Source organism: Cervus elaphus, chromosome 33 (genome assembly GCF_910594005.1).
Source record: "Cervus elaphus chromosome 33, mCerEla1.1, whole genome shotgun sequence".
Taxonomy (NCBI): Eukaryota; Metazoa; Chordata; class Mammalia; order Artiodactyla; family Cervidae; genus Cervus; species Cervus elaphus.
Genome location: NC_057847.1, coordinates 41,504,942 through 41,526,309, shown reverse-complemented (window position 1 = coordinate 41,526,309; position 21,368 = coordinate 41,504,942). Strand labels below are relative to the sequence as shown.

Below are 21,368 nucleotides of genomic sequence, written 5' to 3'. Positions count from 1 at the left end.
GAACTAACTAAGATCTTCAGTATAGTGGTAAATAGAAGTGGTGAGGGGATATCCTTCATTTGTACCTCATCTTAGAGGGAAAGCATCCAGTTTCTCACATCGTAATATTAGCTAGCTGTAGGGTTTTAATAGATGTTCTTTATCAAGTTGTGGGGCTTATCCTCTATTCCTAAGATATACATGCTTTCTATTCTTCAAACTGTCTTATTTTCCCAAGTTCTAATAAATGTGGTATTTGCAAGATCACCTGACAATTTGCTCATAGTTAATCATATCATTTTGTGTTTTAGAGTTTTGATTATGAAAGTTTTGTTTTTCTGTGGAATTCCTTTCATCTGCTCACAAAGATGTACCCACATAGATGTGAAAAAGTCCAGCATATCAATCAGTGAATTCATTTAAATACATTCAGATTCCCTGAGCAGAATTTAGAAGCAAGTAACTGGTTCACTCTTTAACATTCTTTTAAAATCTTGTCATTTCATGCAGTTGGGGGACAAAGCTGGGAGGTCTATAATAGAGCTGGATAGTTTCCTCGTCAGCTTTTTGTCTGGTTATACAATCTTGGCCAATTTCTTTAATTTAAAAAGTCATTAATCTTAACATTTCTCTATGTAAAAATTAAAAATTGTGACATTCACACTTTCTTTTTGCTCATAGAAGTTTAGAGAAGATTCAATATCTTAAATTATCAATTTATGAACTCCCTGAATAGTGTTGTGACTAGCTTCTAACATAGCTCCCAATCCCCTTCTCCTGATGTTCATGCCTTTGTGTAAGCCCAGCTTTGTGAATGTGGGTGGGTCCTGTGACTTTTATCTAAAAAATAGATGGCACAATTGATAGAATATCACTCTTGTGATTATGTTCTGTTCTATGGCAAAGGTACTGGGATGTCAGTCTGGTTGCATTGCATCATTTAGGACTCTGTCTCACTTCCCTGGTGGCTCAGAGGGTAAAGAATCTGCCTGCAATGTGGGAGACTCAGGTTCAATCCTTGAGTTGGGGAAAATCTTCTGGAGAAGGGAATGGCTATCCCCTCCAGTCTCTTGCCTGGAGAATTTGATGGACAGAAGAGCCTGGCAGGCTACGGTCCATGGGGTCACAAAGAGTTGGACATGATTGAGCAACTAATGCTTGTAGTATCTCTTGCTCTCTATTGTTGGGTTTTGATAAGCAAGTTGCCATGAAACTATGTCTACAAGGAATGCTTCTGACAACAACCCTGAGGAATTGTGATAGGAAATCCTTCCCCAGTCAAGCCTGTAGATAAGAACTCAGTCCTGGGTGACATCATGATTGCTGCTCTGTGAAACTCTGAGGATGTTACAAAGAGTGTAGGGTCAGGCTGCCCACAGTTCAAAAGCCAATAAACAGGCCAGTTTGGTGGAAAGGAAAGCTTGCTTTATTTCAGATGCCAGCAACTAGGGGGATGGTGGGCAGACATCTGTCAAAAGGCCGTACCCACCCCCAACTGGCAGAGCACCCCCCACAACCAGAGGGGCAAGAGCTTTTAGAGACAGAAGTGGGGTTACATACAGAAACAGCACAGTCATCTTTGACAGTCATCTTCAAACTGGTCATCAGTGGTCTAACCAATGTCAACTTGGTTGTTTTAGGTACAGTTAATTTTCAGTTCCAGGGTGTTTCCTCCCATTTCTTTGAGGCCAATTCTTGGAACTGTGGCAGCTTATGTCATGGGTATAGTCTGGTCATCATGTAGTTAATTTTTTCACCTGGTGTTTTAGTATCTATAAGACAGTTCCTGGGATATGGTTCAGAATATTATCTATACTCCTTGAGAAGGAAATAAATGTCCTTAACTATGTTTAATTACTACATTATTATTATTATTTAATCTCCTTTGACTGTTTTCCTTTGTTTCTACATTTTCATTTCTCTGATTAAACTTATTCTTTGACTGAAGTTTTCCACAGACAAAAGCAGGCAGTGGATGTTGTGGGGTTGAGGGTCAAGGACCACAGGGTCCTGCTTCGTTTCAAGGAGACCCAGCTAAACATTGCCCATACTCCTGACCCACAAACCTTTGAGATAATAAATATGTTTTAAACCTCCATTTGCAGCAATTTGTCAAACAACAACAGAAAGCTAATACAAGTGCAAAGCCTCAATTAAATAGGTAATATATTTTAAGAACCTCAAAGAGGTAGGTGTTAATAGGTCACTCTAGATTTTTTTAAATTTCATTTCATTTAAAGTAAGTAAAGGCAGAGAGAGACAGCACAAATTTCTGTAATTGAAGAGTAGCATTCTTTATTTCATAAAGGTGTCAAAATTTTATTTTATTGCCCATAGTTCTATAAGGAATTGGATATAAAGCACCAATAATTTTGTAATCCAAAGTATAGTATAGTTGTTATGTATTATTTACTATGCTTAGACTGTATACATCCACAGATATTTATACTTTATGATTAGTATACACAAGCTGTTTCCAAGTTTGATCTTCAGTTCAGACTGGGATTTTTAATATTGTTTGTATCATGCACTAAGATGGAAAAGCATTAAAAAGTAGAAATGATAAATAAAAGTCATTTCAAAAAATATAGTTCCAACCTGTTTGACATGGTGTTGTTCCTATAGTCACATGACAAGAGTGATTCCTAATAGGTTTGATTCAAATTTGATTTATCAGTCAAAGCCATATTAGAAAAATGCATTTTCATAACAAATTGTCAGTTAATAAATTCACCTATATTACATATTTGACAACTTTGGGGTTAAAAAAAAAAAACTCTTCACTTTTCTTTTCCCAGTAAATTATATCAAAGTAAGTCACCGTGGTCATTGTGCACCAGAAAATTAGAGAAATGACATCTTCTAAAGCCCCACTGAGGTCAGATTCAGGCTGAAAAAACTATGCTATGAGAAATTTACCCACATTTCCACTCAACAAGAGGTTTCTTACAACCAGTGAACACGCAAAACATGAGATGCCCTTCCTTCCTGTACTTTGGTTAAAAAATGCTTAACTTTTTTCCCGAACATATCTAACTTGACTCTCACGCTTCTTATCACAGACGACGGCGCAACACGCTGTGCTTCTTCCCTCTACCATTTTGGGTTTGATGCTTACTGTAAGATGGTATCATACAATATTTAACACTTCAAACCACAGAAAAGCAAATGACATGTTGTCTGCTTTTCCAGATGAACTGTGGTAGTTCTTAAAACATTGTTCACGTAGAATACTTTAAAATCATCTTTCCTAAAATAAATGTGGTATTTTTGCCCCTGGACTTGGTGAAAGAGGATTAACAGAAAATGCTACATTCATGTAAGCAGATCTTTAACATGACAATTCTAGTCTGTGGTGAGAAATAAGCAATATCTGTCAAATCACAGTTGATTTGCAAGCCCCTGTTGAAAATAAATGTATTGCTAACCGTGTAGCTATTATAAGTTATGTGCTTATGTCTGAACACTTGCTTGTAGACCTGAGAAGAGTCACCTTATATATGTTTGCCTTCCTATGTACCAAATAGAGTTTTTTCTCCTATTTACAATATCCTTATTCATGCAATATCTACAATTGTACATTTTAAACATTGGGGTTGGGGCAAATGGTAGTCCTGTGGTGATAACTACACAGAACAAGCAAAGAAGTGAACAACATCCAGAGAGACTAAGCAGGTAAGCTAGAGCTGGGAAAAACTGGCTTCCATTATTAGCCCTACCAGTGACCATGGGAGGTTCTCTGAATACCTGCTTCCTTATCTATATGCCTAACGTCTCTCTACAGGTTTATTTCTGGGATCACATGGACAACATCTTTCACCTATTATGCATTCAGTAAATGACAGACAAACTGCCGTTGTTCCTGTGAAAGCTCTAATTTTCACATGAATGATTCTTACGCAGAGCCCACTGGACACTCCTGAATTCAAAGAATTAATAGAAAGTATGTCCCATTAGCGGAGAAGGCAAGGGCAACCCACTCCAGTACTCTTGCCTGGAAAATCCCATGGGCGGAGGAGCCTGGTGGGCTGCAGTCCGTGGGGTCGCGAAGAGTTAGACACAACTGAGCGACTTCGCTTTCACTTTTCACTTTCATGCACTGGGGAAGGAAATGGCAGCCCACTCCAGTGTTCTTGCCTGGAGAATTCCAGGGACAGGAGAGCCTGGTGGGCTGCCATCTATGAGGTCGCACAGAGTTGGACATAATTGAAGAGACTTAGCAGCAGCAGCAGCAGCAGCAGCATGTCCCATTAGAAATATTTTCCTATTTTATTTTATCATTTATTTCTTACCCTACAAGCTTCCTTGCCCTCATCTCTTTTTTTCTCAAAATGAGTCACTCTTTACTCAGTTTAATTGTATCAGTTATCTCTCACACATACACACACACATGCACACACAGCATTCACAATCAGTAGGGACTGTTTATTGCGTTGTCCAGATTATCTATCCTAGAATACAGGTAATAAGCAGCTATATCACCAGAACAGAGAAATCATGAACTTTAATGGGCATTGAATAAAAATGTGATTGAAAGGTGAGGAGTAAAGTGATACCAACATAACTAATAGACAAGAGAGTGTTGAGGCAATAACTATTAAGAATATATAATATAAAGTGAGGAGTAATGCAAAAAAAATTCCACAGGAGGAAGATCTTTTTCCTAACTCTAATTTTTCAAATTTTAGATATCTGTTCAAAAAAATCACAAGGCTGTAGGATCTTGAGAGTTCCAGACTTGTCATCAACGTTTAGGAAGAGCAAAAGTTGAATCAGGTAAGAAAGACATCCTCATTCATTTTGTTTAGGCCACCAATAAAAAAGACCTTATTATAGTCTTCTTTAGCACCCATCTTAGAAAACATCTTTCAATGGATTTTATAAAGCTTAAATCATCCTATTAAATCTACTTCCTGCTTCATTGTCACTGTGGATGTAAAAAAGGGCTGATGATCACCTTCACTTCTAATCTTTCATAAACTTGACAAGGAACATTCAAAATCACCTATTAATAAGCCTCCCCATAGTCTACTGAGCTTAAGCAAATATGAAGTTTTGTACCTTACCAATTAATCTACAGAAGATATTCCAAATAATTACATTCTGTCACTTTCTTATTTACACTTGATTCTAAAATTTCTCAACTTCTCACATGACTAATCTAGAAAATAAATATTACCCTTGCTTTCACAGGCAGCATTAAAATAAGCAGGCACTTGAGTTAATTTGTTATATTTTGTAATTTATTATTATTTAATTTTCCTACTGCCTGCTTAGAACTTGAACCGTTCTGGTTAAAAAACAATTGCAGAAGCATACATAATGGTACAAACGTTTAAATAAAGTTCACTACCGCTATGAAATGTGATGTCAGTTTTGCAATCCATCTGCACTTTCCCACTAAGTTGGGTGGAGTTGATCTAAAGGAATCTGAAGATGTTTACAAAATAAGCTAATATGAAAGGGCATGACAATCCATTAAAAGCGACTCTCTTCCTCTTCCACAGCGCGGTGAAGGCCTGGGATGAATTTCAAGAGCTGTTTCCGGACACTTCCCCTTCTGCTTTTCCTGGGCAGGGTCCCATACATGCCTGAGAAGTTGCCTTCGCACAAAGGAGACATGGACCCACTGCTGGCAGAACTAATGCTCCGATTCCTCCTCGAAGAAGACCTCTTCAGAAAATCATCTCCTTCCTTGGGGACAAAGCACTCATCATCTGTGCTTGTCTGGCGGCTGAAGGCTTCCCGACTGGAGTCTTCAGACGCACAGGTCTGGTATCCATCCTCACTGTCTATCGTCATGGAGCTCAGCCAGCTCTTACAACTGCTTGCACTGGATAATCGATTCCGGTCCAGGAGGGCTGGGCCAGGCAGGAGTCCAAGCAATGTGGATTCATCTATGTCCATATTATCCAAACTTGGGCAGTTAGTTGCATCGCCTAGAATGCAGAAAAGAAAGTCTACTGTGAAATAGATCTAAACATCACTTCTTATAAGTAAATACATCAAAATTTCTCTTTGAAAGGCAGAAGAAAGAGTAAGGGTAAATAATTCTTTTCACCAAGCTTGCACAAATAAGTGACTGTCTAGGAGATCATTTGATAAGTTTAAGAGTATGATTTTTCAAGCTATTCGTCCATAGACTGTGTGTGCTCAGTTACTCAGTTGTGTTTGACTCTTTGTGACCCTGTGACTGTAGGCTGCCAGGCTCTTCTGTCCATGGAGTTTTCCAGGCAAGGACACTGGATTAGGTTGCTATTTCCTACTCCAGAGAATCTTCCTGACCCAGGGACCAAACCTCCATCTCTTGCATCTCCTGCATTGGTAGGTGGATAATTTAGCACTGTGCCACCTGGGAAACCCTTGTTGATGGATTAGTTTCATGTAAAGGATTCCATGGTCACAAAAATAGTCTAGATTAAATAAATTGAAATAAAATTCTTCACATGAAAACAATTCAACTCAACTAACAGCATTCCAGTGCAACTTTAGAATTTCCAAAAGAATCATTTCTTACATTGAAGTGATCCTGCCACTTTTTGTTAAAATCATCATAGAAATGGGTTCCAAAGAATATACTTGGAGAAATGCCCTCTTATGGATTTTCTCTGTTTTAGTTCCTCTGATTTTTATTTACTGCATTTTTTATTATTATAACATCACTTGAAGTGTATGGAAAGCACAGTTATAAAACCTGCACCTTATGGACTGATTATTAGAGAATTCAAAGATGTTTAGAACAGAAAGGATATCTTAGAGCCTCGATATTCCCAGTTTATTCGTAGAATACTTAAATGCTTAAATTCTTTGAAATGGTAGTGTATCCAGAAAACATCCCTGTCCTAAAATAAATAATCATTTGAAAATATTGAATGTTATCTGCTTGGCTGAATTTCGTCATCCACCTTTTATAACCTACATCTGGGCTCTCCAAACTCAAATTTTAATCTCACACCAACAGCCTGTTCATATCCCACTTGCTTCTGTACTATCTGAGTTGTTTGGTATGCTGCTAAAAGAAAGGAGATTATTTGTAATACTAGCCAGAAAAAAAAAATCATTTGAAGGTGACTTTGCTTCCTGAAAAGTAATAGAACATTACACACTCAGAGATGTGTTTTTTTAACCTCATGCTGATTGTCTCTACTGCTGCTCTCCTTTGCCCTTGGTTGACAATATTAAAAGAGACTGTTTGTTTATTTTTCCATTTGATCTGCAAGGTTGAGTAGGGTCAGCCCTGTGGTGACCAGTTAAAATGCATTCTTTTTTGTTAACAAAACCTACTTTATTTCATCTGGCAACAAGTTGATGAATGTCTTTTGATTGGAGAGCATTTGGCTTGTAGAATCTCATGCCCTGGATGTTTATTCTAGGTCTATAAAAAGTAAACTAAAGAACTCTTTTAATCTCTCAAAAAAATATAGACAATGGCCTTATGAGGAGCCAATCTCCTTGATCCTGAAATAAGGACCTTGCCTATACAAGGCCATGCCCATAGAACCACAGGACTGCCTACACTTATCAGATCAAACCCCATCTCACCTTCAGGATGCTCCTCTGCAAGTGGAGGCAAAGATATCCCAAACACCCTGAAGTCTACAGAAATCCAGGAAGCGGTCATATATTTGTGCCTCTAACTTGTTAGCAAATTTTAGATCCCTCAGAAAAACCCTGTTATATATTTTTAAGACTATTACTTTATAAACACAAATAGAGAAGTAACTCATACGTGTTTCATTTCCTGAAAAGAAAGAACTTGAACACAAACTTCTGTCATATATTAGTGCCAAATTAAGAATTTAATGTATCTTTTTTCTATAAACAGATGATCACTTTAACTAACAGATATTGTAAGGTTACAAATAGAGACTTTAGGTCAATATTATCCAACAAAGATATAACCTATATTTCACACCCACATAGCTAGTGGTTTCAGTGCATTGTTTGTACACATAAGCTCATTCCTCAGGTTATACCAGTCACACAGCAAGTACCAAGTCAACAAATTTTAAACTCAACCCTTCTTCTCAGAATGCATACAATGGCAAGAAGCATGTATTTACTGTTTTAAAGATCCTTAACATTTCTTTGGTTTGAGGGCCATGAAGGAGAATACCTCTGTATTATTGTAACTCACACAATTTGAACAAATAATACAAGCTCCACCCAAGAAGCACGCTACCATTCCAGCTTCAAGAGTTTCTCAGAACTACGCAGCCCCTGAGCCATAGGTATTCTCAGGAATTTAATTCATCTGCCAAATAGGAAAATGAGGCAATCATTCATATTGCTCTTCTAAAATCCCCAGGTGCTTCTTGCGAGTGTGTGCATGCATGCATGCATGTCCATGTTTTCATGTGCATGTGTTATATGTATGGAAGAGGGGACGTCATTGGACTTACCTCTCCTCCAAATACACTGGTCACTCCAAAAGCCAAGCCAAAGGAATACAAACTATTTTTGACCCATGCTAGACAATTTTTTCCTTGTAATGATGCCAATCTTAAAACAAGTTAGACACAGAAGTACTGAAAGGATGAAATGTAAGTGTGGTTTCTGAACCGGAAATCACATTTACCATGAAGCAGGCGCTGTTCCTGTAACTGCAGAGATCTGAACTCCACCCATTTCTTTTTCAAGGTTTGCTGAGAAAGAAGAAAAAAAGTGCTAATTATTAGGAAACCCCAGAGAAGATAGCAATGTACTTTCAGATGTTCAGATTTTTCAATTCATTTTTTTCATTTCTTTCTAGCACTAACAATCCCTCTCATTCATTTGAAAGATTTTTTTTTCTGTGTAATAGGGGAATATTGGAAACACCAATTTCTCAAGAAATAGTCTAGAAGCACCAACAAATTGAAACAATGACATTGTTTCAATAGAGATGACAGATAATAGAAACAATGATACTTAGGGGTTTTTTTATTTTAAATTATTGGAAAAGCAGATTGCTTGGGTTTGTGTCCATTTACTAGCTGATTCAGCATGACTTTAAACTCTAGGCTTCTCTCATCTTTAACATGAGGACAACAGAACCTAAACCCTGGGATTTTCATGAGGATTATAAGCATTAGTAGATGAAAATGGGTGGAACGGTGGATACAGCTTAGTAAATGTTCAAAAAAATGCCATGATCATTTTGAATGGACACAGAAGATGTGGTACATATATACAATGAAATATTACTCAGCCATGAAAAAGAATGAAATAATGCCATTTGCAGCAGTATGGATGGGCTTAGAGATTATCACACTAAGAAAAAAGCAAGTCAGAAAGAGAACGACAAATACTATATGATACCACTTATATGTGGAACCTAAAAAAATGATACCAATAAGCTTATTTATAAAACAGAAACAGATTCACAGATATAGAAAACAAACATGCTTATCAAAGGGGGAACAGGGCAGGGGAGGGATAAATTAGGAGTATAGGATTAAGACATACATACCACTATACATAAAATAGATAAACAACAAGAATTTATCGTACACCACAGAGACCTACATTCAGTATCTTATAGTAACATGTAATAGAAAGAAATCTGAAAAAAAATGTATAACTGGATCACTTTGCTGTACATCCGAAACTAACACAATATTATAAATCAACTGTATTTCGATTAAAAGAAATACCACCATCATTCTATAAGCCTGGGTCATTAACACTGTCTTTTCTGCGGGAAATCTATTTATTTTCTATACACAAAAAGGGAAGCTGACCAGCTCTAAAAGATATCCTTGGAGGGCTAAACTTAGAACATTTCTTAACAGTTCTTGACTTCTTAGCTGCTTCCTTCCTTGGCTGCCCTGTGCATGAGAACAGTGGCCCAGGGAGGGATGAAGTGGCTGTTGTAATGGTCACAACTGCACATGAGGCCTGGCCTAGCCCACAGCCAGGCTGTGGATGGGAATCGAAAGTCAATGAAGCAGAAGGCACCCGGCAAGGCAAAAAGGCTCCTTCTCCCTTCTCTCTGCTTTTTACTCTACCCCTTCCTTTGCCACTTCAGGTCCCCACCGCAAGCCCCCAGGTTTAGGTCCCCCACCACTCAGATTTGCCTGTGGACATTTATCAGGAAGGAAAGGCAGCCTAGTTAGAAACAAGTGGTCCTTTGTACAAATCAGTCTGGAAGGGGTAGACGAAGGCTAAAATGGGAGAGTGGGGGGAAAGTACATTCGGAAGGGGAAACTAAAGGAAAAGGAAATATTACAAGAATGTCATTACATGTTTAAGGGGGACTCTGGCTGGTTCAGGGAATGAACAATCACTGGGCCGGATTTTCTCAGCCTTGATACAGTAACATATAGTGGCACTCCTTATGCCTGTCAATGTAATATGTGACCAACAAGTCAAAGACATAAAATACCTCGCTCAGTTAATTCCTTGTTTTTTCGATACTAAAACATAGTCTACCTGGCTCAAAGACTGCTGGGCTACCTGAATTATAGCTCTTGTAAATCTGAGGTCATGTGAAGGTCAGAGTCAGGAAACCAGGAAGTACAGAACCAGCAGGGATCTGGCATGTACACTAAGCCCTTTTTTCCTTCTTAAAGAGGTTTATCTCTTACAAGAGGATAGAGTCCAATTGGGGAGCATAAGACCAACACTCAAAACTAATTATAGGCAGAAGAGGAAGATGTATTTCTGTACTTACTACCTATAAATACAAAGTCAGGGCTTGCCAAATAGTTTCTGTGAAAATAAAGGTTTTTAAGTATCAAATCTGTTGGTTTGTCCCAGTCATCTCAGTATGTCATCACTTAAACCAAGAAAATACCAGTGTAAAGAGCAGCTGTGTCAAAGTGACTAAGAGCTTTTAGTTTGCATTGAAGCTTCCCTATTTTCCTCAGAGTCTGTTTCAGTCTACTGTTAACATCACAGTGGTGTATTTGGACCAATCTAACCTCTCGTTATTAGAAGAAAATTGAAGCATAGGCGAGATCTAACCCTACTAGGCCACATCAGCTCAACTCACTGTGCCTAGTTCAGTGCCTGTCATACTGAAGCTGCTCCTTAAATGTTGGCTAAATGAATACATGAAAGGGTGGCTCTCTGAAAAAAACACTCTGCTGTCACAGACTGGATATTTGGTTGAATATGTCTCCAAAGTTTTCATTCTCCATGAGACTTATAGATAAACATTTCCATGGCACTTTACTACTTATATGCCACCTGGGCTGCCCTGGTGGCTCAGACAGAAAACAATCTGCCTGCAATGCAATGCAGGAGACCCTGGGTTTGAACCCTGGGTCGGGAAGATCCCCTGGAGAATGGAATGTCTACCCACTCCAGTATTCTTGCCTGGAGAATTCCATGGCCAGAGGAGCCTAATGGGCTACGGTCTGTGGGGTCACAAAGGATAAGACATGACTGAGCAACTAACACTTACTACTTTTATAGTGCTTTCATAGATAACTGTCCTAAAAGTTCTAGATTAAAAAATAAAAGTTCAATGTAGCAAAATGTTTCCCAAGGGCCACAAACTCAGTAAATATCAGAGAATAGTTCCCTCAGTTATCCCACTAGATGTGCTGTTTTCATGTCAAACATTTGAATCATAGGTCACAAGAAAGGGAATCCCTGAAAATTTAGCTCAGAAGGGACCATTGCTTCTGAAGAAGAGGTCGTGGCCACACAAGGAGTCTTTGTGAGACAATGCACACTGACGTAGCAGGATGCACAAACTAAATGTCATTGCGTGAAGGGGAAGCCAATCTGACTCTGGTTAATAGGTCAGACCCAGACATTTCCAGCCCAAGTGATGAGCTGGAAATCTCACAATTACAAGATTGGAAAGGCAATAGAAACGAAAGATGATGAATAGGAATGAACCCAAAGTTCTACTAGACCTGGAGAAAAAGAAAGAAGTCAGGAGAAAATTAGACCCTGTGTGAGGCAGAGACAAAGAAAGGTTTCCTGCTTGAGAGAAGAAACTTGGTTAAGCTCTACCACCATGAAAAGGAGGCTGAACAAAGCTGCTAAGGGTGACTATAGCTCATGGAAAGCTTGTACCCACAGGGGCAGAAGCACATGAATGCAGCCTCACGACCCAAGCTGCATACTGGCCCCCGGGGAAGGCATCCAAGCTGCCAGGCCTGGCTGTGTGCTGGAGGTCTTGAGTTGCAGAGCAGAGACCACTGCCCAGTTCACACTGAGTGGCACCGAGAGGCCAGGGGAAGCAGGCAATCCACACTCCAGAACGCCACAGAAGTTTGATGATAAGAAAGACAACAAAACTGATAATCAGTACATGAATTCTCTCCAAACAAAATAAAAATAGAAAAGTGTTCAAAGACTAAAATAAAGAGTATTTTCAGTCCTCTGAGAGAGAAATGTGATGTTCCTAAGAATAAGAAATTTGAAACAAAGGAAGAAAAGAAAACATAAGCATGAAAACGAATTATTTGAAAATAAAAAATTAATTTTTAAAACTCAACAGAAAGAACACATTCTATACAGAACACAGACAACATTACTAAAGATAATATGAAGGAATTAAAAAATAACATAACAATGAAAAGAATTGAAAAAAGAACGTAGATACATACACATATATATGTATAAGTGAATCACTGCTGTACACCTAAAACTAACATAATTGACTGTAAATCAATTGTACTTCAATTAAAAAATTAAACAAAAACATATTGTGATACAAAATCTGAAAGGGTGGTTAAGAAGCATGGAAGTTAAATCAAAAGACTCTGAAATGTGCCTAGCAGGAGTTTCAGAAGACTATCCAGGGAACGATGAGGAAGGTATATTCACAGAGGTCAAGCTGATAATTACCCCAAACCAAAGAAAGTCACAAAAACTGAGGACACTGCAAGTTCCCAGCAGGATAAATTTAGAAATGAATCCAAGCCTAATCAGACTGTGGTGAAACTAGATCAGTAAAGACAAAAGAACACCTTAAAAGCAACCAGGAAAAAGATGAATAATTGACCAAAATTGAAATACTGGGTTTTGAAAAGATCCCCAAATGGGAAATCCTCTAGAGAGAATTACCAAGGGGGAAAAAAAGCCATAAAAAGTAGTACAAATGAAAATGGGGACATAAGCACAGCTTGTTAGGAAAGAAAAAGATGAAAATAGAATGTTTATTATCAACTTCGTGCATTAAATTTGAAAATTTCAAAACTTTACTAGCAAAAACATCATTCAATAAAGCTGGCTCAAGCAAACAGACAAACAACAGCAGAAACCTTGAGCAGTCTTATAAAGAAACCAAAACCGAGTTTAGAAGTATTCACATCAAAAAGAGCCCCAAGTCCAGGTGATTCAGATAGTGTTACAAGAATTCTGCCAGAGGACAAAAAGGGGAAGAGATTCCTCAGCTCATGCTAAGAGCCTAGTAAATTCGATACCAAAACTAAAAAAGAAGATTAAAAAAAAGATAGTCTGAGAGAAGAAAATTACAGACCATTCTATCTGTAAAATGAAGTTACCTTCAACAATTCTAAAGAAAATGTCAGCAGGCCAAATCTACAAGTATATAAAAAGTATAAATTATGACCACAATTTACATAATTATGTTATACTTATTATAATTATGTAAATTATGGATATACTATAGAAATGCAAGGGTGTTTTTACATTAGAAATCTTTAAAGGTTATTCACCAAACTGACAGATTTTTAAAAATAAATGAGAAGACCATCTCAACACTTACAGAAAAACAATGTACCTGCTACAAGATAATATACAAGCACTGTAAAAACGACTAGCAAACTTGGTATAGAAGGGAGCCTTCTTAACATAAAAAGTATATCCCTAGAGATAAGAAAGAGTTAAAAGAACTCCCTTTATGGTCAAGAGCAAAGTTAGGATGCCTACTAGTTTAGTTTCTATTCATCACTGTATTGTAGACCTTACCTGATATAGCAAAATAAGAGCTGAATATCATTCCTAATAGATAGTTACTATCTTCATGAGAAACTCAAAATAATCTATAGATAATTAGAAATTATATAGTCTGGCAAAGTGTTTGAGTATAATAACAGCATAGGAAAATTTATTTCACACATCTATGAATAAACCTCAAAACAATATTTTTAATAAAGTATATAAGAAGAAAAATCATTTTACAAAGGAATAAATCTAATAAAAGATGCATAAGGTCTATCTGCATAAAAATATAGGACCTTATTGAAATACAAAAAATAATTAAAAATTATCTAGTGAGATAGTCTTGTCAGTAAGAAAGCTCAATAGCATACAGATAGCAGGTTCCTCAAATTGATCTGTATAAAACAATGATACCTACCAAAACTCCAAAATTATAGAATTTGACAATCTGATTCTAAAATGTGCACAATTAAAGGGCCAAGAATAACCTAAAAATCTTGCCCAATCAGACATCAATATTTATTACAAATGTGGAATAGCTGAGTCTGAGAGAAACAAATTAATCAATGGATCAGAATTAGAAGCCTATAAGATTCATTCATATATGGAACTAGTGTAAAAACAGAAGTTTCATTTCAGATCCACTGGGGAAAAGGAAAGACTGTATAAAATAAATGGTACTGGGAGAACTGAGTTTCCAAAGAGAAAAAATAAAATAAAATTGGAATCCTATCTTATACTACATAAAAAATTAATTTTAAGTGAATTAAAGACTTCAATATTAAAAAAAAACACTTTAAACTTTTAGAAGAAAATATAGAAAATGCAAATTACCTACAAAAGATAAACAATTAGGAGAGCCCTCATAAACAAAATATCAAAGAACAATACAATCAAAGTGCTAAGGAGACAAAACATCAGCTTAGAATAATCCAATTACCTATAAAACTCTTTCAATAGCAGCAGTGAAATAAATATTTTTCAATAAAGACCCACCCACCCTCACTAAAAGAAACACTATGGCAAGAAGGAAAGTAAACCCAAAAGTAAAGAACAGAATATAAGAAACGGGGCAAGCCAATCAGTTCACAGGTTGGTATACTTGCTCATTACCAGCTGTTAGGAATAAAAACCTGTCTTTTTTATTTTAAAAATAGAATTTTCTAAAGTAAGCAATAATAAAGAAGATGGAGGTTTAAATGGACGTTTAAAGATGTTAAGATTCGTGATGTTTTGGGAGACGATGGAGGTGTTGAAAATGTTCTAGGTTAGAAAAACAATAAAGTATGTATATTACAACTTTAAGAGAAAATGTTCAAAGCACAGAAAATGCTTATAAACATGCAAATGTGTCGTGCAAGAGAGTTCTTTATTCCGTGAAACATAAACCTATTTTTCACTTATATTTTAAATAACATTACTAGCTTATATTCTACATTTCTTTTTTTTTTTTTTTTACAAAAGGCTGAAACAGCCAGTTTTACTTTTTCAAAAAAGATTTTCACTAAGACTCTCTTCTGCAGAAGCAAATTAGCTTTTGACAGTTTTAAAAAACCTAAAAATAATATGATGAGCTATTTACTCCTTACAAAACTTTAATGATAAAATATTAGAGACACTTCTTTTAACTTGAAAACTAACAGTCATTATTTGCAATATCCTGAAGGTCCTAACCAATATTATAAGAGAAGAAAAAAATAAACTAGTTGAACAATTGGGAGTAAAGGGGCAAACTTTTATTATATGCAGATAATATGTTTACATAAAAAATCCAAGGGAATCTGCAAACATATAGCTAGAATAAAGGGAGTTCAGCAAGACTCTTGGATCTAAAATTTACATAAATATCAATAGCAATAAGCATTTGAAAAATTAAAAAACCACATTAATTACAGCAAGAAAAATTTAGAAATAATTATATTTATTAATTAAAACTACAATTTAAATTTATTTATTATATAGGAATAAATCTATCAGTGTATATGTAATGTACATTATATAATATGTAATGTATAATCAGTGTAAATATAAAATGGATGAAGAAAATACAGAATTTTTTGAAGTACATAAAAGACTTGAATAGAAAGACACAGACCCTGTGTTTGAAGTAAGGAAAGCAAAAATCATAAAAATGTTCATTGATCTTATTTATTCTGTAAAGACAATTCAATTCTTATCAAAATCTAACAGAGGATATTTTTTTCAAGGAATTTTATAAATTGATTCAAAAGATCAGAGGGATAAGCAAAATGACAAGAATATAAAACTAATGTTGACAAAGAATAAAACAGGGCTTGTTGATAAATCAGATGTGGGAGAAAGGAGGAATACAAGATAAAACAAAAATATGGTAACTCTACCCTCTTGGGCCAAATAATTAAGATGCACATGAGTGAGGACCTAGATTTCATGGCCTGCCAGAACTTCCACATTCTAAGAAACTGAGATTTTTAAGGCCCTCAAAGAGCCCAGAGAATTTTCACTGAACATCCTGCATTGTGCACTATCTCCTGAAAACTTCAATTTCTTCTCCAAAGTTGACAGTGTATTTGCCAGCAAAAGTAGATTCAAGGACATCCACAGGAGTAGAGGAACTTGATCTTTGTAGTAAGAAGGAGGCAAAATGGAAGGACAACAGAAAACAAAAATCCTAGGCCTTCCTGCACACACATACAGCACTTAGGAAAATTGACAGCTCCTCCATCTTTGTTTTTTCCCAAACAGAATGTAAATCAAAAGAGATCACAGGTGCATTAATGAAAACTTCTTCAGGTGATGTGCTTTCCTGTTGCCTTTCTGAGCCCCATAGACAGAAGGAGGAAGGAAGGAAGTGATTTGCCCTGGTTTGTAGAATTTAATATTCCTGCAAATGTAATTGTATGGCTCTTGATAATTCAGCAGTTTAGACTCATCACCTTCAAGGGCTATCTCAATTCTTCAAATAGATCTTTATTCTTCCACTCACACATTCAAGGATGAAAAATTTGCCTCACTGTATTCAATTAAATTACCTTTAAAACTTGCAGCTTTGCCTCAAGCTCTGTTCTTTTGAGAATCATTGTTCCATTAAGAGTCTCTATCCTGTTTTAAGAAAAAAAGGAGGGGAGCGGGAAATAACATGAGTGATTCTCTCAAACAAGCACCATCCCTTACGGAGTACTATACTTTGAGCACAGACTGTCCTCAAAAAGCAACATAAATGTCACCATTCTCATGGCACTTCAAGTATCTGGACCTAAGCCAAACCTTCTGACAACATTCAAAGAAAGAATATGGAAAAAAAAAAAATACACCCTTTGAGAGGGTGACTAGAAGAAAAGACTCTGGTTTATTTGTAAACTGTAGCTCATTTTATAGAAGCCACTCTAGGGCAATGATGGTTGTTCTCTACTAGAACGTGTTGTGTGGTCTGGCTGAACCACCTCTCATTTGGTGAATATTCATTGGGCATCTACTATGAGCCAGACTCTAGACATTGTGCTAAGCATGAGGAATACAGCAATTGAAAACCCGCATTAGGGACTTTCAAACAATGAAATCAAAAAACTACTTCTTAAAATGGGAAAATCTTTTCTTCCTTAAGATTCTAGAAAATTTTACCTCTGTAAATTGCCCGAACCTTAGAACTAGAACAAATCGGGTCAGAACTACTGAGATATTAACTTTCAAATGACTCATCTCAAAACTTTTAAGTGTACAAACTTTAATCCTAGAATTATCAATTTAATGGTGTTCTTTCTCCCTATACCAAATGCCTTTCTGAAAATAAAGAGACTTGTTCTATCCTGAGTGATTTATTTGTTTTGTGGGCTCAAGTTAGAAGCCTTTATTTTGACTACTAAAGCATCATTCTGAATAAGATAAATATGACGTATGAGTTACAAAACTAAGCATCTTTTTAAGGATTCGTTCAAAGTCATTCTGATAAATAAGCTGTAACTCTATAAAGATGCAAGAAATTTGTCAAGGTAAAATAATAATATTAAATGCAGTCTATTGGGTATAATGCTGTTTCCAATAGCATTATACCCAAGACAATGAGATCATAGCAAGCCAACACATCAGCTTTCTCATTATAGGCTCTTGACTCTAGATGATAGGGAGGATCCATGTGAATCTGTTTGGTACCTTACTGTTGATCTGATCTACCCAAGCAACAGATATCTGTGGGCAGAATTGTAGGCATAGACTGGCCGCTGTCTTCAGTATTTGTACAAATTGTCTCTCATTTCCCTGACCTCTGGATTTCCACTTGTCTCCACCCACTACTCTTTAAGTATACACCTGAGGTCTGCCCACTTCACCCATTTGGAATACAGGTTTCTGATTCTAACCACCAGCATGTTCCCTTGAACATGTTCCTACTTCATAGATTGAAGTTTCTCTGGAGCTAGAGTGGTCCTCACCCTTTATCCTGAACTCATAGGAACCATAGAGTTGGACACGGTCCTCTTCCACCACAAGTCATCTTTCGAAATTACTCTCACACAACTGCCCCCTCCCCCAAAAAAAAGCATCCTTTGAAGTTTTAGACTAGAATCACAAAAGAGTGTCCAGGGAATTTTTTTATTGGCAGCTTGCAAGGAACAGCTGTGGGATAGCTCGAGAAAGGATCCTGTCATCCAGAGCAGATGGTCAGATCCCAGTGCGGGCACTTACTAGGTGGTTGGTTTTAACTAAACCTCATTTCAGCCTGAGTCACTTTGTTTATAAATAGGAATAAAATCAACTTCACGAGATGACTATAAAGAATAAAAGATAATCAGAATAAATTCTAAACTATTAAACCTGACTGGTGAGACCCATGCTTTGTGTCCTGGAGAATGCTCTGTCTTCATTTCTTACTCTATTCTTCTTAATTCACCAGCCACCAATTAATTATACTGGCTATCTCTCTATCCCTTGAACATGCCAAGCCTACTTTGATAACTCAAACCTCTCTTTTTCACCTGATATGTTCTTACCAGGAGTTCATCGAACCATCCCTTTTCATCATTTCGCTCTCAGCTCAAAATTCACCTTCTCAGAAAGGACCACTTTTAACACTTAAACGAAAAATGCAGCCCTCTCCCTCAGTGTTTTATCCCATCCCTTTTTCTACTTTCTCCATAATAGTTATCATAATTTAAATATCAAAGTTACTTATTTTTGTGGGCTTTTCTTACCTATCTCTTTCCTTAATAAATAAAGCAATAGAAGAGTCTTTGTCTCCCTGAGCCTGTCACAGAGCTGGAAATACAGTATTTGCTCAATAAATATTATTTTAATGAATGGGTGAATTCCATCTTTGTCTTATTAGGGTCTAAGGGTGGAAACATCAGTTGAATCTCTATTGGGGAAACGCACATCCCATTAGTAAATCGGGAATAGTAGCAGAGTCAGTGTATGTGTTGCAGGGCAGGAGGGCTGAGCAGACTCTTCTTTCAGACAGAACACCAGGAGAGAAAAACAACTGGCTGGTGGTACAAGAAGAAAAAGCTCGGCCCTTCTGAACTTTCATTTGCTCTAACCACAGGATTATGTCAACCACGGAAACTGGATCCATTCCTCTCTGTCTAAAGAGAATGTGGGCCAGTTTAATTGAATTTGAATCAAAAATAAATTTTTTAAATGTTATCCTTCCCACGCAGACGTTTGGGCTCCTGATGCCCTCTGACTTCAGATGTTGACAACATGTTCAAGTTTGAGGAAACCTTGAGAAACAAAAGGAACTGATAGAAACGTCTGTACCCAGTCCCCAAGCTATGGCGCACTGCCCCCCTTCTTGTGATCCTGAACAAAAAGCCTATTCATTCACTCAACTGGCATTATGAGAGACCGTAACAACTTTTTAAGCCCCACAGGAAGCCGCCAGATAGTTACGTTAACAGGTTTCCTGACGATCTGATCAGGTCAACAACTTGTTTGTGGGTAAAGCCTTCTGTGCTCACACCATTGATGTTTGCAAGGACATCACCTGGGAGATGCCAAGAAAAACAAGTGTTAAAATGGTTGGTTAAATAATCTTTCCTGACCCACAAATGAAACAAAACACACAAGCCCCAAACCTTGGCAACATAAAGGAGCTGAGGAAATTCAAAGCAACAATCACATCCTGGCCTTCACCAGCAAAAAAAAAAAAAAAATTTCTTGCTATTTAAATAATCCCAAGCATGAGCATAGTTCTGACTTACCAGCTTGCAGGCCAGCGCAGTGTGCGGGGCTGTCCTCCTGGATTTTGCAGATCAAGGTGCATATATCTGTGGAGCAGGTGTTCTGGTTTGAGAGCCTGTAAGTCTGTAAAATGAGAAAGATACATAATTACTATTAAAAAACTCAAAATCTATTTGTCAAAAAAATTAAGCAGTATCAGTTACCTTACATAACATAAGTACAAATAACAATTTGGGAAGCTTTTCTGAGTATAAACTGAATCTAAGGACCAATCTGACACTTCCACACATTCTGTAGCTGACCCCATTCATTAAAAAAAAAAACACATCTAGGGCTTCCCTGGTGGCTCAGTGGTAAAGAACCTGCCTGCCAATGCAGGAGACACAATGTTGGATCCCTGGTCCAGTATTACGCTGCATGCCAGGGGGCAACTAAGCCCATGTGCCACAACTACTGAGCCTGTGAGTCACAACTACTGAAGCCCACACACTCTAGAGCCTGTGCTTTGTTAAAAGAGAGGCCACTGCAATGAGAAGCCCCCTCACTGCGACTAGAGAGTAGTCCCCACTCACTACAACTAGAGAAAAGCAACTCAGCAACAAAGAACCAGCACAACCAAACAATAAATAAACAAATGTTAAAAGAAAACACATCTGGCTTAAGAAAGCAAGTAGTGTAAGACTGGTTTAAGATTTAAGACTTTCATGCCTAAGAGACCACTTGATGCTATTGTATATTTAACAAGAAAAATTCAGTTTCTCTTTCCCCAGTAGGATAAAACAACAGTAGCCAAGAGCAGAGAGAAAAATCTCTATGTGGTTCTCCCAAGCTAAAGTACTCATTACAGGAGCGTATGAAACATTACACATCCAGCAAGGGAGATATGCCAACAGTAATTATATTAAATCAGAGTTCTGCAAATAATGACAATCTGCCCTTCATTAATTCGAAAGCATTATAATTGACTCAATTATCTTCATTCCTGAATGCTCGTTGGTACACCTGCCCTGAATACTCACCAATTCATTAGCCACTCGACTAAAAGAGAAAAAGTTATGCTTCACCTCTTGCCTCAATTTGGCAAAAGCAACTTGGTTTTGTTTTTCCTTTCGATTTGTACCAAGAACACAGCATCAGTGTTTGATGAATAGAGTGCCCCAGTGATCTATATTCTTCTTTTTCACATATTTAAGTTATGAGGCCTAGTTCCATTTAGAGTCAAAATCAGCATTCTGAGTTGAGTAGGTCTTCCTAATATCTGTTTCCTAAAATTAAACCACATTCCAGTACTGCGTCCTTGTGGAAAAACTAATGTCTGATGTCCATTCCTTTATATTTTAGACATACAATTTCCAGAACCAGCAGAACCAGAAGTCAATCAATGCAAG

The 21,368-nt window shown here is 37.1% G+C and overlaps 1 protein-coding gene across 5 annotated transcripts in view; it reads right to left on the bottom strand.

The window, feature by feature from the left end:
- Nucleotides 1-4,457: 4,457 nt before the first annotated feature.
- Nucleotides 4,458-21,368, bottom strand: part of LOC122688445 (cytohesin 1 interacting protein) — a 76,054-nt gene continuing 59,143 nt past the window's right edge. For all 5 annotated transcript variants that reach the window (XM_043894443.1, XM_043894442.1, XM_043894441.1 and 2 more), the window contains 5 exons: nucleotides 20,001-20,103; nucleotides 19,690-19,783; nucleotides 16,839-16,908; nucleotides 8,558-8,624; nucleotides 4,458-5,918 (listed from right to left, as the gene is read on the bottom strand). In XM_043894443.1, the coding sequence (XP_043750378.1) occupies nucleotides 5,458-5,918; nucleotides 8,558-8,624; nucleotides 16,839-16,908; nucleotides 19,690-19,783; nucleotides 20,001-20,103 (795 nt within the window). In that variant the 3' untranslated portion in view covers nucleotides 4,458-5,457. The remainder of the gene's footprint in view (nucleotides 5,919-8,557; nucleotides 8,625-16,838; nucleotides 16,909-19,689; nucleotides 19,784-20,000; nucleotides 20,104-21,368) is intronic.